Source organism: Amblyraja radiata, chromosome 5, assembly GCF_010909765.2.
Source record: "Amblyraja radiata isolate CabotCenter1 chromosome 5, sAmbRad1.1.pri, whole genome shotgun sequence".
Taxonomy (NCBI): Eukaryota; Metazoa; Chordata; class Chondrichthyes; order Rajiformes; family Rajidae; genus Amblyraja; species Amblyraja radiata.
The window spans coordinates 29,748,611-29,766,197 of NC_045960.1; the positions used below are offsets into that span (position 1 = coordinate 29,748,611).

Below are 17,587 nucleotides of genomic sequence, written 5' to 3' on the forward strand. Positions count from 1 at the left end.
CTTGTGCCCAATCTGCAAGCCACTTTTTGAACAATTATGTCTCGGTGTCATCCCTCCTTAACATTCAAAATGCATGCAAATGGAAAATACCATTTCCATCATCAATGTTATGACGCAAGGTGCAGTGACATCCTAATTTAATTACAAAATATACATCATGAATGTACATAAACAGTGTTGCTGACTCAGTTATATTATGTGCAACAGTTTCAGTCTATGTCTTGCCTGGCTACTCTTGGAAACCCGTTAAAGAATGTAATGATGAGCGTCAACTCAATTTCCATTGCTAAAATAAAATACTTGAGAAATAGTTGAAATGAGCAGACAACTGTCAATACATAATGTGTAGGAAAGAACTACAGATGCTGGTTTCAATCGAAGATAGACACAAGATGCTGGAGTAACTCAGCGGGACAGGCAGCATCTCTGGAGAGAAGGAATGGGTTACGTTTTGGGTCGAGACCCTTCTTCAGATTGTGCCTATTTTGTGTCAATTGTCAACATCATTAAACCCGAGTGAACTTGGGTGCATTTGCTGAGGACAAACTTGACACCTGCATCATTCTGTTCAATTTTTCACTGATCTACATTTGCTGCATTGAAGCAAAATATTCATTTTGAAATTCTCAGCCTTGTTTTCCAACAACTCCAATGCATTGCCCTTGCCTGAGGTACAATCTTGATGCAGTACTACACCATATCTGGAGAAGAGCCAAAGTGCAGTGGTCATAATGTAGACTGGGAGACCAGAAGTGTGCGCTAATAACCAGGAGACAGACATAAGCTCAAGTACAATTGTGACAGCCAAAGAACTTGTATTATCAGGAATAAAATGTGACCTCCAAATTGAATTGTGTTGTGTCACAATTTTTGAGCGCAGTATCTAATTTCAATGAAAAATAAAATGCAATTGAAATTGAAAATTGAGGGATCTTGCAAGTTTCATGAACTCTAGTGATAGGTGGATAATTTAAGGTTCCCTTAAGCAAACATTTAACCTACTTTTCTTCAGCAGAATTTAAAGCCCCCTAGAGAGACGACTACGTTCTCCCATCTTGACATAAACTTTATTCAACATCTCTGCAATGGTACCATGCATTAACAAAAAATATTTCGGTGCATAAAGAATCATTCAGAGTGCCCATCGCCTTGGTGTTGTGTATGCTGCTGAATTTCCCGGCAGCAGGTCCATGAATAAATATTTATTGGCCCTTCTGAGCTGTCCCTTAATATCCCTTCTGAGGCTAGGCCCAGGCACTGCTGTTAAGTTCTTCCTGTGAATATCAGGAAACTATTGCCTAGTCGGGAGAAATAGTAATCACTGTCACGGATCAGCCGAACTATTCACAGAATATTGTGTTCAGTTCTGGGCACCATGTTATAGGAAAGATATTGTCAAGCTTGAAACGATTCAGAAAAGATTTACGAGGATGTTGCCAGGACTAGAGGGTGTGAGCTATAGGGAGAGGTTGAGCAGGCTGGGTCTCTAGTCCATGGAGCATAGGAGGATGTGGGGAGATCTTGTAGAAGTATACAAAATCATGAGAGGTATAGATCGGATAGATGCACAGAATCTTTTACCCAGAGGAGGGGTAATCGAGGACCAGAGGACATAGGTTCAAGGTGAAGGGGAAAAGATTTAATATGAATCAGAGGGGCAACCTTTTCCCACAGCGGGTGGTGGGTGTATGGAACAAGCTGCCAGAGGAGGTAGTTGAGGCAGGGACTATCCCATCGTTTAAGAAACAGTTGGACAGGTAAATGGATAGGACAGGTTTGGAGGGTTGCGGACCAAGTGCAGGCAAGTGTGACTAGGGTAGATGGGTCATTGATGGCCGGTGTTGGCGAGTTGGGCCGAAGGGCCTGTTTCCACACTGTATGACTCTATGACTCCGTCATCAAGATCTCTGCTTACATCACGTGTCATTGACTGAAGAGACCCATTCTGGAGATGACAACACTGTAGTGAACAGTCGGAAGAGAGCGGCCACAGGAATGTTAAACATTGACTCCAGGCCTGATGAGCATCAAGTTAGACATTGGCAAAGAAACATCCTCTTAATTTGCACTGATCCTACTGATCTCTCACAGCTGATGATCCCTGCTGAACACTACATGGAAGATGCATTGAACGAAGATTATGGTTCAGTGTCTATTGTCAAAAGTGGCCCAATAAGTTCTCATGGGTATAGCTTCCACCCTAAGAGTAGCTTGTGTTTTGAGAAGCAGTGCAAGGACCAACCTTGGGCCAACCTTCACTAATTCTCCCAATCAATGTATAAGCCCAAGAAGAGTAAGCCAGTGCCCAAGAAGAGTAAGGTGACGTGCCTCAATGACTATCGACCAGTGGCACTAACGCCGGTGGTGATGAAGTGCTTTGAGAGGTTGATCATGGAGCAAATCAACTCCTACCTCGACAAAAACCTGGACCCACTGCAGTTCGCTTACCGCCACAACAGATCAACGGTGGATGTGATCTCGCTGGCTCTCCACTCTGCTCTGGACCACTTGGACAACAAAAACTCATATGTCAGGCTGTTATTCATCGATTACAGCTTGGCATTTAACACAATCATCCCCTCCAAGCTGGTTACCAAACTCGCAGAACTGGGTCTCTGCGCATCCCTCTGCAATTGGATCCTCGACTTCCTCGTTCACAGACCACAGTCTGTTTGTATTGGTGGAAATGTGTCAGCCTCGATAACAATCAGCACGGGAGCACCTCAAGGCTGCGTGCTCAGCCCCCTGCTGTACTCACTCTATACCTATGACTGCGTAGCCAATCACAGTGTGAACTCCATCATCAAGTTCGCTGACGACACCACTGTTGTGGGGTGTATCACTGCTGGGGATGAGTCAGAGTATAGAAGAGAGATCGAGCAACTGCCCATATGGTGCCAGCGCAATAACCTGGCTCTCATCACCAGCAAAACCAAGGAACTGATTGTGGACTTTGGAAGGAGGAGGGGGACCCACAGCCCCATTTATATCAACGGGTCGATGGTTGAAAGGATCAAGAGCTTCAAATTCCTGGGCGTGCACATCTCTGAAGATCTTTCCTGGTCCGAGAACACTAATGCAATTATCAAGAAAGCTCATCAGCGCCTCTACTTCCTGAGAAGATTATGGAGAGTCGGTTTGTCAGGGAAGACTCTCTCTAACTTCTACAGGTGCACAGTAGAGAGCATGCTGAACCGGTTGCATCGTGGCTTGGTTCGGCTATTTGAGCGCCTTGGAGAGGAAAAGACTACAAAAAGTAGTAAACACTGCACAGTCCATCATCGGCTCTGACCTTCCTTCCATCGAGGGGATTTATCGCAGTCGCTGCCTCAGAAAGTCTGGCAGTATCATCAAAGACCCACAACATCCTGGCCACACACTCATCTCCCTGCTACCTTCAGGTAGAAGGTACAGGAGCCTGAAGACTGCAACAACCAGGTTCAGGAATAACTACTTCCCCACAGCCATCAGGCTATTAAACCTGGCTCGGACAAAACTCTGATTATTAATAACCCATTTTCTGTTATTTGCACTTTATCAGTTTATTTATTCATGTGTGTATATATTTATATCATGGTATATGGACACACTTATCTGTTTTGTAGTAAATGCCTACTATGTTCTGTGTGCTGAAGCAAAGCAAGAATTTCATTGTCCTATACAGGGACACATGACAATAAACTCACTTGAACTTGAGCCTCAGATACATCGTTCCGTGATGGCATTTGTAGAAGAGACCACTGTACACCATTATAGAGCCAAAATCCAACCTTTACACTAACAAAGCTTGCCATGCCGTGTCACCACTAACGCGCTACAGATTCAAACAGATTGAGCTGCTCAAACTGAGCATGCATGAGAGGCTGTCACTCGTTAACACCAGGAGATCCACCTCCACCACAATCACCACAAAATTCCAGACAATGAAATGTCATTTACTTCACACTTATCATCAAAGAGGAGACAATGGTGGGTCAAATGGGCGTGCAGAAGCAGCAAACATAACAAATATGGATTGCCAATGCATGGCAGCGATTTGTGCATGGTTAGCAGCGGAAGAAACATCCGATAAGTAAATCATTTCTGCAACAATAGATCAGATCAAGGCTCTGCAGCCCTGCCACATTCAGTTATGTGTGTCATTGACAGTAAAACAAAAACACAGGTAAGGGGAGAAGATGAATTCAGGCCTCAGGAATGGGATAAACAATATATGAGTTTACATTTTTTAGAAATCATCAGCCAGAAACACAAAATGTTTGAACCATCTCATTCTTCTCGAGGAAATAATGATGATGATGATGATACTTGTACCTAGCTAAGTGCAGTGAAATTCTTTGTTTTTGCATCCAAAGTACTCAAAGAAAGTCTCCACTAAGGCGCTGACAAAGTTAGAAAATGTACTCATCCCTCCTGGATCCCTCCATCTCAGACTAAAGTTTACCATCCACACTCCAAGTGGTATCTATCAGTAGAGTCTGGCGGCATGGATCTAACATAGGCTGTAGTTCCTGGTTATATTGCTGCCATAGTGCTGATGATGTCTATTTGAGACCTGTCCCCATCCCTTGCCAAACCATCCCTATGCAACAATTACAATACTGGCATCCACCTAATAACACAGAAGATTGCCCAGATATTTCCAATTCACGAACAAGGACAAATACAATTCTGGATTATCTTCTGGATAATCTAGATCTCTTGCAATTTGTGTGCAGGAGAAATAGGTCTCCAGAGACATCGTCTCTCTTGCATTACATTCAGTTCTGGAACTCCTTGACAATAAGAACACCTATGTCAGGATGCTATTGATTGCTTGATTACCGCTTAGCCTTCAAGACCATATTACTGAATAAACATGTCCCTAAACTTCTGGGTTTGGCCTTGGGGCCTTCATTTATTACTGTTTCTGGACTTCCTCGCAAGCAGGCCTTGGTTAGAATTGGTTGTGCCATTTCTTCCACCTTGATGTCCTCTGATGTCCTTTAGAGTTGTGTGCTCAGTTCTTTACTCTACTATACAGCAGAGAGTGGTGAACACAGCCCAGTCCATCATAGGCTCGTCACTTCCTTCCATCCAGTCCATCGTAAAGGTGCGTTGCATCAGAAAGGCAGGAGTATTTTCAAGGGTGCCTGCCACCCTGGCCACTCCCTATACAGCCGTGACTGTGTGACCAAATACAACGCCAACTCGATCATTCCGTTTGCTGATATCACTGCTGTTGGCCAGATCAATGGCAATGATGTGACGAAATATAGAAAAGAGATCAAGAACCTTGCATTATACTGTCAGAACAATAACCTGGACCTTAACGTCAGCAAGACGAAAGAGTTGGTTGTTGAGCTAAGGAATTAAGGGGGTGAACACAACTCTGTCTTCATCATTGGAGCTGTAGTGATGGTTGACAGCTGCATGTTCCCAGGCATTCATTTCACTAGCAATCTAACTTAGTCCCTCTGCACTGATGGGGTGATAAAGAATGAGCTTTAGTGTCACTACTTTCTTAGGAGTCTGAGAAGATTCAGAACAGAATTCCTCGGACTTCCACTTCTCTCGGATGCTCTGTATAAAGTACTCAGCCTGGTATGGCAACTGCTCTGCCCTTGATTGTCTGTACCACCAGAGAGCAGTGAACACAGCCCAGTCCAGCGTAGGCTCATCACTTCCTTCCACCCGGCCCATCTTCACGGTGCATTGCATGAGGGAGGCAGGAGTATCGTCGTCAAGGATGCCTGCCACACTGGCCATTCCCTGTTTTCTCTCTACCTTCTGGGAGAAGATGCCGGAGCTTGAAAACTTGGATGCCCAGACTTAAGCAAACAGCTTCTTCCCCACTGCTATCAGACTCTTGAATCAATCACCTTTTTCCACACCCGTTTCCTGGAGTGCTGCCATTTACTCTCAACCATACCGAATTTGGTTATTCTGTTATTGCATTTATGTTTTTATTTTGCACTACTTTGGATTGCAGTACAGCATTTGCAACTTTCTGCAGCTTTGTATTTATTGTTGTATACATCATTATCATCTATACTGTTTATGAGTTTCATGTGAACGAGGAATTTCATTCACCCTTGTGAATATATCTTTAATTTATCTGAATCTAAACGTACCAAGCGAAACAATCTGTTGTTTTCACAAATTCTTTAACTGGCTCTTGGTAAATGAATGACATCATTGTTATCATAGTCAGACGCGATATTGGCCACAGCATACAATGAATGTTTAATTAATATGATATAAATATGTATTAGTAGCAAACTGGTCAGGACACCAACAGGTTTTATTCTCTTCACAAAGTCTACTTATTCTACCAACATTAAGTCACATTTTGCTAGAGTTTAATGTTAGCTATAATACTGTTAGATATGAAAGCAGAAAATGAGAAGAAGGAAGCACTGCACTCTTAGTTCACACTGACACACACATGCACTGTACCATAATCTGCCATACTTGTCGCAGATGAGGGGGTGCTACAACCCAGCAACCAGTCTGCGGTATTTAAAATAGTCATGGTATCCCCTGGAGGAAAAGTCAAAATCAGGTTTAGTTGGAGGTTTGTAATTGCATTTTATTATTTGATAGTATGCTAATAAATTTATGCAATCATACACGAAAGATGCTAGTTGAATAAATACATTTCCAATTAATGTCTTGGTCAAATGAAAGCAGTTTGGCACAATGAGTTACCTGAAATAAAACTCTCAGTAAAACAAATCTCAATCATTTAACTTACCAAACATTTTTTTAATGGTGCCAATATAAAAATTGTAAGTGACACACATATAATTAATGGGATACATTTATAAAAGTGGTTGGGTAATTGCAGGAAAGAAATACAAGAGATATCAAGCACAGCAAATCTATGTCATTCCAAGTCCCGCTTACTCTACACATTCATTCGTGCAAAAAAAAAAGTTTACATTAGTTAAATAAATAGCTCTGTGTCGTTCAGCAAAGCCACAGAAATTATTTAAACCACATCTAAGTCAAATATCAAGAAATAGTATGCTTCCCCTTGGTAGGTCAATCACTACTGAATGCTTCTCCTTGGTTTTTCTTGGCCCTGGTGCATCTGAGTGAATTCAACAAATATGCTTGGAAACAAAAAAATTTTTTGAGCCATTGGCTAAAATGACAAACTCTACCTGAAGAATAAGTTGAGCAGCAACTTCAGAGCAGATTATTTGATGGTCTGAACTTTAAAAATTCATTGACGATGCCCCTAGCAAATTTGGATGCTGACATTTTGGACAATAGATTGATTTCTTCCAAAACTAAATAATTTACAAAATAATTAAATACAAAAAGGAATGCTGGCCCATGTTGCTCAAATATACCCATGCTTGGGTAATCTTTGTCCAGTTCACTCCCAGCATTATTGAGTTATCTCTCAGATTTACCAGTAGCATGAGTAGGCCACGCCAGGTTTGCCCACGGTGCTGTCCAGTTGAATTGTGTGTACAATGAAGCACTGATATATCTATGGATGCAACCAGTTCACATTTTAACACATCCAGGGTTCACATCCAGTAACAACACAGATTGGTGGGATATTTATTGTCCCATTCATTACAGAGTAACAGGAAATTAGAATGACCCCTGCAGATCAAAGATAAACAAATGTTTAAGGAAAAGGAAAATGTAATTAAAACACATAAATTACAGTGCTGCGTCCCATGTCACACCTGCTTCAGTAAATTCTTCCCATTATAAGAAACAATAATAATGGTAATAAGACCAGGAGATGGCAAGAGGATTGAATTACAATGACAAGAGAAATTATATAAAAGTGAGAAAGTGAGAGAGAGAGAGAGAGAGAGAGAGAGAGAGAGAGAGAGAGAGAGAGAGAGAGAGAGAGAGAGAGGGAGGGGGAGGGAGAGAGAGAGAGAGGGAGAGAGGGGGAGAGGGAGAGAGAGGGAGAGAGGGAGAGAGAGGGAGAGAGAGAGGGAGAGAGAGAGTGGGAGAGAGATGGAGAGAGAGAGAGAGAGAGTGGGGGAGAGAGAGAGGGAGAGGGAGAGGGAGAGGGAGAGGGAGAGGGAGAGGGAGAGAGAGAGGGAGAGGGAGAGGGAGAGGGAGAGGGAGAGGGAGAGGGAGAGGGAGAGGGAGAGGGAGAGGGAGAGGGAGAGGGAGAGGGAGAGGGAGAGGGAGAGGGAGAGAGAGTTTGTGTGTGTGTTTGGGTGTGTTTGTGTGAGTGTAGATATGTGATAGATATAAACATTTTTCTGCTTTACTATGTATGGTCTAAATGTGTTTATGTAAGAGCCTAGACATTAATGGAATACATTCACACATTTATACCATGAAATAGATCATGAAATAGATCATTCACTTGGAATAAAAATAGCAAAAAAGTGAATTATTGAGTAGTAACTAATCAGAGGATTTACAGAATATCAAATGACAAATAAATAATGTAATTGATTTGGGGTATCAATGTGGCTTGAGTTATGAAAAGCTGTTTTTTGGGACTATCTGTCTGAATCCTTGTTTTAATAGATCAAATGGTCTTTTGCACAGTTTATCATAGGCCAGGTTTTCATCTACTGACAGACTTCATTCTCACCAGAGAAAATTATAAAATGATGATGCTTTTGAAAGCTGTTACATTAAAGCACAATTTTCAAGATGTGCATATATTCATAATCGGCAATACTAAATCCATATGATCAATGCACAGCCACCAGGAGTCCATTTTTAGGCAGAAGGTCATGAATTTTACGTTAATCAAAAATATAGAATTAGGGGGGCATAATCTCAAGATGAGTGAATGACCATTTAGAACTCGGTTAGGAAAATACATTTTACTCAGAAAATAATGTCGAAATTGTGACAAAAAGAGGGCATCTGGCGCATTGCCAGGTTGTAAATCTTTGAATTCTACAACTCAGCACCCATGATAGTTTAGTCATTGAGTAAATTCAAGACCAAGATCAATAGGTATTTGATGCCTGGGTATCAGAATATATGAGGATTGTACTGGAAAGCAGGCTCAAGGCACAGAGCAGATTCAAGCTGGGGGCCCTACCGCTACTTTTACTTCATATATTAGTAAACATATATTTGTTATACCTGTTTAGTTTAGTTTAGTTTAGAGATACATCACAGAAGCAGGTCCTTTGGCCCACCGAGACCGCACCGATCAGCGATCCCCGCACACGGACGCTATCCCACACACGAGGGACAATTTACAATTATACCAAGCCAATATATCTACAAACCTGTACATTTTTGGAGTGTGCAAGGAAACCGCAGCACCCAGAGAAAACCCATGCACGTCACGGGGAGAACGTGCAAACTCCGTACAGATAAGCACCCGTGGTCAGGATCAAACCTGGATCTCTGGCGCTGTAAGGTAGCAACTCTAACGCGCCACCGTACCTTTGTAGAAAAGTAAAATGGGACTAGTGTAGATGGCGCTGCTTGGTTGGCATGGCAAGTTGGGCCGAAGGGTCTGTTTCCGTGCTGTATGACTCTAAATGCACATTTGTAAATCATTGCTTAATATTGTAAATTCTTCTCAAGGTGTTGGAATTCTTTTAGGAAATTGAGGCAGTACGTACAGTAAGTATGCTCTATGATGCAGGTCTGTGGCTTGCATTGACCCTCAGTGCAATAATATCCTTATCAATAATTCTTTATTGGACTCATTTTGGAAATATGATAAGTTGTTGTGACTTACCTGCATGCTGTGGATGCTTCTAATGTAATGCAATATCATATGATGACAAATGAAATCTTGTGTACAAGTTGTTTGACAATACTAACATATCAATTTTTAGCATTGACTATATCTATGAAGAGTTTCTGAAAGGGTACCTTACTAATAGGAATGTTGTAATATTTGCAGCCATTTTGATTTCTGCTAATAAAATCTGAAATGAACAAAAAGCATTTCTACACTAAAATTCCAATTATGTTTGTACTTTAGCCTTTATTAAAAAAAAATCTTCGTGGTTTGGTATTTGTTAATAATGTTGTGCTGGGAAATTGCGAGGCACAGTGGAACACATTTTACACTGACCAGAATAGATGAGGTGATAATCTCCTCTCTGATGCCTGTGAAGAACTTTTTAAGTGAAATGTGCAGAGAAACTCGCTTTGAGACAGTCAGTCAGTCATGCAATATTTGCAAACTGGAACAGCAAGGCGTGTGAGGTCTGGCTCACCTTTATTCAAAGCATTGCTTCATAAGAACTGGGAAAGGCCATTCAGGCACTTGAGCCGTTGAGTCATAAGTGAGATTGCAGCTGGTCTTTAACTCAACTCTACTTTGCATTCCTCATTCCTAATGTACTTGGCAAACACAAATCCACTGATTTAAAAATTATCCAGCTTGCATCAACTACTCTTTGTCCGTGATGAACACACATTGCCACAGTACTTTGTGCAGGAGTATTTACAAACTTTTCTCCGAGATGCCTCTTTTAGATTTAAGGTTGTATTAAGTTTTTGAACAATGGAAAAACAATTCTCCCTGTCTATCCTATCAATCCCTTACAGATTCTTTAAAATACTGCAGTTAAATCCCCTCTTCTTTATTCCATTAATTATAAACCAAGCTCATGAAATCACAGCTCATAATTTATCTCTTATGGCTGAATACTCTATTGAACTTCTACATGTGTACACATGAGAGCAAGTGACTGGTTGCACCGTAGCCTGGTTCGGTGATTTGAATGCCCGACACTAAAGAAGGTTGCAGACTGAAGGGAGCTGTTATCAGCCAGCTGAATTGCCCTCTCACCAGCTGGAGTGCAGTCCTGACCTCCCATCCAACTCATTTATCTTTAAGGACTTTATCTTGCAATAAGTTGTACATTTTATCCTTTATCTGTACACTATGAACAGCTTGATTACAATCATGTAGTCTTTTCTTTGACTGGATAGCACACAAACAAAAGCTTTTCATTGTACCTCGGTACATGTGATAATAATAAACTAAACTAAACTTGAGAATATGGTGGATATTCCCCAGTCCATGTATTAACCTCCCTACCATTGAAGGGATCTATAGAAAACGCTGAATAAAAAGCCTGAGAACTGTTAGCTCCAGGTTTAGTTTTGTGTTTAGTTTAGAGATACAGTGTGGAAACAGGCCCTTCAGCCCACCAAGTCCATGCTAACCAACGATTACCAGTACACTAGTTCTATCCAACACACTAGGATCAATTTACAGAAGCCAATTAACCTACAAACCTGCATTTCTTTGGGATGTGGGAGGAAGCTGGAGCACCAGGAGAAAAAACTGCACAGTCACCGGGAGAACGTGCAAACTCTATATAGACAGCAGCCGCAGTCAGGATTGAATGCGGGTCTCAAGCGCTGTAAGACAGCAACACTACTGCTGCGCCAAAGTACCACTCTTCATGAACAGCTTCTTCCCATCAACCATCTTGGACCGCCCTATACAATGCAACCACAACCCTACCTCAGCACCATACTTCTATGTACACTATACTACTCAATTGATTGAGAATTGGTGTAGGCAGAGCCAATGTGTCTCTAAACAAGTGGGGGTATAACTCCAACGATGTCACCTGCGAATGTGGTATTGAACAACAAACATTGGAACACCTACTGGAATGCCCTCAACTGGAAAACCAATGCACAGCTGCCAATCTCGCTGCCAACAATGAAGATGCCAAGAAGTGTGTTCAGCTCTGGCTGAACAATATCTAATCTGGTGATGTAGACTCGATAAGAAGACTATACTACTGAGGCTGCTGTGTGTACTTGTGCTTGTACAATTATGGTCAGGTTGACCTAGCATCAATTATAATTTATTGTATATTTATTTGTTATGTTGTTACATTTAATGTGTTTGTAAAGTTGCAGCAAGAAAGAATTTCATTGTCCCAGTCCTGGTGTGCATGACAATTAAACCCTCTTGGACCAAGTGCAGGCAGGTGCGACTAGTGTAGCTGGGACATGTTGGCCGGTGTGGGCAAGTTGGGCTGAAGGCCCTGTTTCCACACTGTATCACTCTATGCCTCTTGCCATTCTTCTCGTTTAGATGTGATCCTGCCAGGACTTTGCACGCTTTGTATGGCTTTTCCTCCTTTATCATAGCCCAAAGATAAAGCCTAACATTCATGAACTATTTGCTTTTTTTTTTTGCTAGACCCCTACGTTGTTTTGTATCTCCACTGTTTGTACATTGTTATAATTAAAACAGTTTCTTTAGGTCCTCAATTTTAATTTTACCACAGTTTTACACATTCACATAATAACTACAGTTCTGAATTACTTATTAGATTGCATGCCACAAGCCCTTTGGCCTACTGAGTCTAGGCCGACCATTGGTCACCCATTCACGATAGCTCTATGTTATCCCACTTTCACATCTACTTTCTACAAACATAGAAAATAGGTGCAGGAGTAGGCCATTCGGCCCTTCGAGCCTGCACCGCCATTCAATATGATCATGGCTGATCATCCAACTCAGTATCCTGTACCTGCCTTCTCTCCATACCCCCTGATCCCTTTAGCCACAAGGGCCACATCTAACTCCCTCTTAAATATAGCCAATGAACTGGCCTCAACTAGCTTCTGTGGCAGAGAATTCCACAGATTCACCACTCTCTGTGTAAAAAATTATTTTCTCATCTCGGTCCTAAAAGATTTCCCCCTTATCCTTAAAATGTGACCCCTTGTTCTGGACTTCCCCAACATCGGGAACAATCTTCCTGCATCTAGCCTGTCCAACCCCTTAAGAATTTTGTAAGTTTCTACAAGATCCCCCCTCAATCTCCTAAATGATACTTAAACAAAGGACAATTTACAGGGGCTAATTAACCTACAAACCCACATGTATTTGGGATGTGGGAGACGTTTGGACCACCCAGAGGAATTTCATGCCTTCACATGGGAGATTGTGCAAGTTCCCCACAGACAGCACTTGAGGTCTGGATCAATCTTGGGTCTCTGGTGCCGCGAGGCAGCAGCTTTACCAGCTGCACTAATGTGCCGCCCATGAATTTCCATGAATGCAGTTGATGCATTCAGTTTGAAGAGGTCTCGACCCGATACGTCACCCATTCCTTCTCTCCAGAGATGCTGCCTGTCCCACCGAGTTTCTCCAGCATTTTGCGTCTATCTTTGGGTGTGTAACCAGCACCTGCAGTTCTTTCCTGCACAATGCATATCATTATGTCTCCAGATATTTTCCACATTATGTACTGTGCCACCAACATTTGTATCATTGATTGATTGGATTTCTAATGCAGTAACTACCAAATAGTCCCATTCTTCCAATTAAATCATCCACATATCTGTCTTGCACTACCTGATAAACATTCTAACAAGATCAATAATTTAATTGTTTCTAATTTTAGGTGTCAGTCGTTTTTGTGGAACCTTAAGGAATGCCTCCCAGGAGATCAATTAAATCACATGCATGGTCTTTCACCTGTCTGACACTTCAGTTACTTCCCCAGCAAATTGGTGCTGTGGTAGAGTTTCTGCCTTACAGCGCTTGCAGCACTGGAGACCCAGTTCGATCCTCACTACGGGTGCATTCTGTACAGAGTTTGTATGTTCTCCCCGTGACCGCGTGGGTTTTCCCCGAGATCTTCGGTTACCTCCCACACTCCAAAGATGTACAGGTTTGTAGGTTAATTAGTTTGATATAAATGTAAATTGTCCCTCGTGTGTATAGGGTAGTGTTAAAGTGTGGGGATCGTTGGTCGGTGCGGACTCGGTGGGCCGAAGGGCCTCCTTCCACATTGTATCTCTAAACTAAACTAAACTAAAGTGTGGCAGGGCTTTCTCTTTACAAATATATGCTGCTTCTTTCCATTCAGCTCAAATTTCTTTAAGTGCTCAGGCACTCCATCCTGAGTAACTGATTCCAGTGAGTTCCCCATGGAGATGTTAGACTAACTGGTGTTTAATTTCCTGGTCTCGTTCTTTCTTATCTTTGTCCAATTAATGCAGTTGTATTTGGAATTATCTAACCTGAAGGGGAAATTCTTGAATTGATGGATATTTGAAAGTTTACAGTGAAGGCAGCTGCAATTGTCTCGTCTATTTCCTTTTCATTCATGTCCGGGGAATTTGTAAGTCTTGAGGGCACTTGTTTTCCCCAGTCTTGTTTTCTTGCTTATACTATGTTCAGTGAGTTTCAATCCTTGATTTATTCCTAGTTTCTCTGGAACATCAAGTGCATAATCCCCTTCCTCTCCTGTGATGATTGATGCAAAGTTATTATTCAACCGATTTACCCATTTTCGCATGTGTATCTGCAATATTAGCTGCATTTGTTTTAAAAGGCCCAATTCATCTTGAGCAATTAGAAAATCTTCAGTTCTCCATGATATCTTACATTATTTCCTTTCTGTATTTTAGAGAGTTTATTTTCTTTTCTTCTTTCTTTTGTTTCTTTTGTCTCTCTGGATTCAAATTATCCTTTAGACTTTTGTACTTGCTCTCATCAGTCCCCTGTTTCTAAGTCACCTGCCTTTCTCCTTTTTAAAATCTAACATCCAATTTGATTGTATCATGATCAATGTTAAGATAAATGTCCTCTACTGATCATGTTATTAACTTATTCTGGCTCATTAAATGAATAATTCCAATTTATCCTGCTCTGTTGTTGATTTACAACACATAGTTCCAACATTTGATGTTGAATGCTGTGAGTACGTGCACTATTGGAAAGACTTTAGTCTCAAATTTAAATGAAAGTTATTGAAAATCCTATAAAACAACACAGCTTTTGTGACGTCTCTCTAATTTTGGAATGAGTCCAGGCCCTTTCTTGAGCAACGTGTGGCATAATATAAATCTCACACATGATGTTCTCTGTCTAAGGTGTCCTTCATTGTTCAAAGAACTATCAATAGTTTTTAAATCTTAGTGTTGTTAAAATACCTGTCAAGTGGAAAAAAAAACAAGCCACTCCAGATTCTTGTGGACATGCTCTCAATGAAGGTTCAGTGGGATAAATTTTCTAGTAGATAAACAAAGAAAACATTTAAAATATATAATTTTTAATAAATGTACTTTCCATTGAGAAATAAAAACTCCATGGAATAGTGATCCAAGATTTGGCTAACTAAAGAGTTGGATTAGATTAAAGGAAGAACAATAAACCTGAGTACAGGTGGGTTTTAGGAACTGTAATACCGGGGGGAGGTGGGGGCTTTGGAAAGGGTGCAGAGGAGGTTGACCAGAATGATGCCAGGATTAGGAGGTATTAACAAAGAGAGGTTGGACAGACCTGGATTGTTTTCACTGGTATGCCAGAGTTGAGGAGAAAGAAATAAATAAAATAATGACAGCCATAGATAGGATAGACAGAACCTTTTCCCAGGATGGAAACACCAAATACTAGAAGCCATAGCTTTAAGGCGAGGGGGCAACATTTAAAGGAGATGTGTGGGGCCCGTTTTAACATAGAGGATAGTGCGTGCCTGGAATGTGCTGCTGGGGCTGGTGTGTGAGGCAGATATGGATAGGAAATGGATATGCGAGGAATATTGCAAAGATAAAAAAAAGAAAACATGATACAAATTGAGCAATCAATGAGTCCTAAAATCCCAGGAAAAAATGTTTGTAAATTTATGGTCAAAGGGGGAAAGTTTATAGAAGATGTCCGGAACAAGCTTTTTTTTCACACCCTGTTGGAGGTGCTTGAAATGCGCTGATATGGGTGGTGATAGAAACAGATACGATAGGTGCATTTAAGAGGCTTTTAGATAGGCAAATGGATATGCAGGGAATGGAGGGATATAGTTCACAGTCGGGCCGAGGAGATTAGTTTAACGGTGTCATGTTCAGCACAAACATTGTGGGCTGAAGGGCCTGTTCCTGTGCGACACTATTCTATGTTTACAGTTCTATGAATAATAATTGTTTCCGATTAATGTGCCATCACAATCATCAGGCTAAATTCTTCAGAGAATCTTTAGAGAACATTTGAGCACCACTGCTAATTAATAGTCTTGACATTTTAATAATGCCTCCAAAAAATGAAATCAGAATTTATTCTGCTTGGTGGCTGTTTAGAACCAGTTCAATTCCTTAAAAATGTTATGTGTTAGAGCAAGATTACAGCACCACGATTGGTCTATTAGATTCCGGTTGGACTATAATGGTGCTGAGTGCCCTTAGAGAGGTCATGAGGATAGCTAACTGCGGAGCATGAAAGCACGCAGAAGTAATCCAAGAGGATCTGATAGGAGTATATAGACCCGATAGAAGAATATATATCAATTATATAAAATTATGAGAGGCAGAGATAGGGTACACAGTCAGAACCTTTTTCCCAGGGTGGAAATGTCAAATTAGTGCATAGAAGAAACGATGAGTGCATAGTTTTAAGGTGAAAAGGGCTAAAGGTGCATAGTTTTAAGGTGAAAGGCGATGTGCGTGACCAGTTTTTTTACATCGGGTGGGTGCCTGGAATGCACTGCCAGGGATGGCGGTGGAGGCACATACGATAGTGCCATTTAAGTAGCTTTTAGATAGGAACAAGGTATGGAGGGGGTGTGAACCACATGTGGGCAGATGAGGTTAGTTTATCTTGGCATCATGTTCAGCACAGACATTGTGGGCCGAAGGGCCTGTTCCTCTGCTGCAGTTTTCTATGTTCTAGTATAAAGTACCTCACTGAAGAGCAGCTAGTAGAAGGTAGCCTGCCCCCATTGCAAACATATATACCTATTTAAACCTTGATTTTTGTTTCTCTGTTCGTCTGGCAGAATTCAAACTTTAAAGACAAGGGAACATGGATTAAACCACCAAGCCACTTATTATGAACATAGTCACAATCTGATTTATACCATTTTTGAATACAGTAGACCCTCATGATTACGGACCTTTATATAGATATTGCTGAAAGATTGTCTGAAGAAGGGTCTCGACCTGAAACGTCACCCATTCCTTCCCTCCAGAGATGCTGCCTGTCCCGCTGAGTTACTCCAGCATTTTGTGTCTACCGTCTATATAACGGATTTCAGTTATAGTGGACCGTCCGTTCGTGGTGGTGGTGGTTGGCGGGTGACAAGCGTTGGGCAGGAGACAGGCGGTGCCTGGGAGAGAGCGAGCAGTAAAACACTTTTGAAGAGCCTTGCATTGGGCACAGGTTTGCAGCAGCTGCAACAAATCGGGGTCTTGGGGAGTCAGATGCAGACGTGGTGCCATGCGAAGTCTCGGTTGCCTGGTAACGGAGCGAGGCCCCTGTTGTACTGCCCCCCCCCCCAATTCCGTCAGGTTACCCGGTGAGCTGGTGCCACGTGGCGGAGGCTTCTGGTTGAGGGAACAGAGAGGGCAAGCAGCATGAAGGCGACCTGAATACCGGGCCTATCCCTGGCGTACCGCATGTGGGGCCGGGCGGGGGCTCTGCTGCTGCCCCACCTATGAATTCCCGCTGGTTTAACAGCCTCCCCCCCCCCGACTTTGTGTTTCTTCCCACCCAGCCTTATGTTAAACTAGTTCATATTTAAATATTCCCCCCCCCTCACTCAGTTACAGCAGACAATTGGCAATAACACATTACCCTCCCCCCCCGCCCGTGGTCCTGTATAGCAAGGGTTCACTGTATTACCATCATGTTTACTTTCCTTGGACACTTCCTTAATCT

The 17,587-nt window shown here is 41.9% G+C and overlaps 1 protein-coding gene across 47 annotated transcripts in view; it reads right to left on the bottom strand.

Annotated features, from left to right (window-relative positions):
* Positions 1 to 17,587, bottom strand: part of eya4 (EYA transcriptional coactivator and phosphatase 4) — a 428,629-nt gene that overhangs the window by 131,835 nt on the left and 279,207 nt on the right. For 23 of the 47 annotated variants that reach the window (XM_033020887.1, XM_033020874.1, XM_033020869.1 and 20 more), the window contains one exon: positions 6,439 to 6,522. The exons of 13 other annotated variants lie outside the window; for them this stretch is intronic. In XM_033020887.1, coding sequence (XP_032876778.1) covers positions 6,439 to 6,522 — 84 coding nt within the window. The remainder of the gene's footprint in view (positions 1 to 6,438; positions 6,523 to 17,587) is intronic. 11 more of the 47 variants (XM_033020875.1, XM_033020872.1, XM_033020888.1 and 8 more) reach the window with 1 other exon arrangement.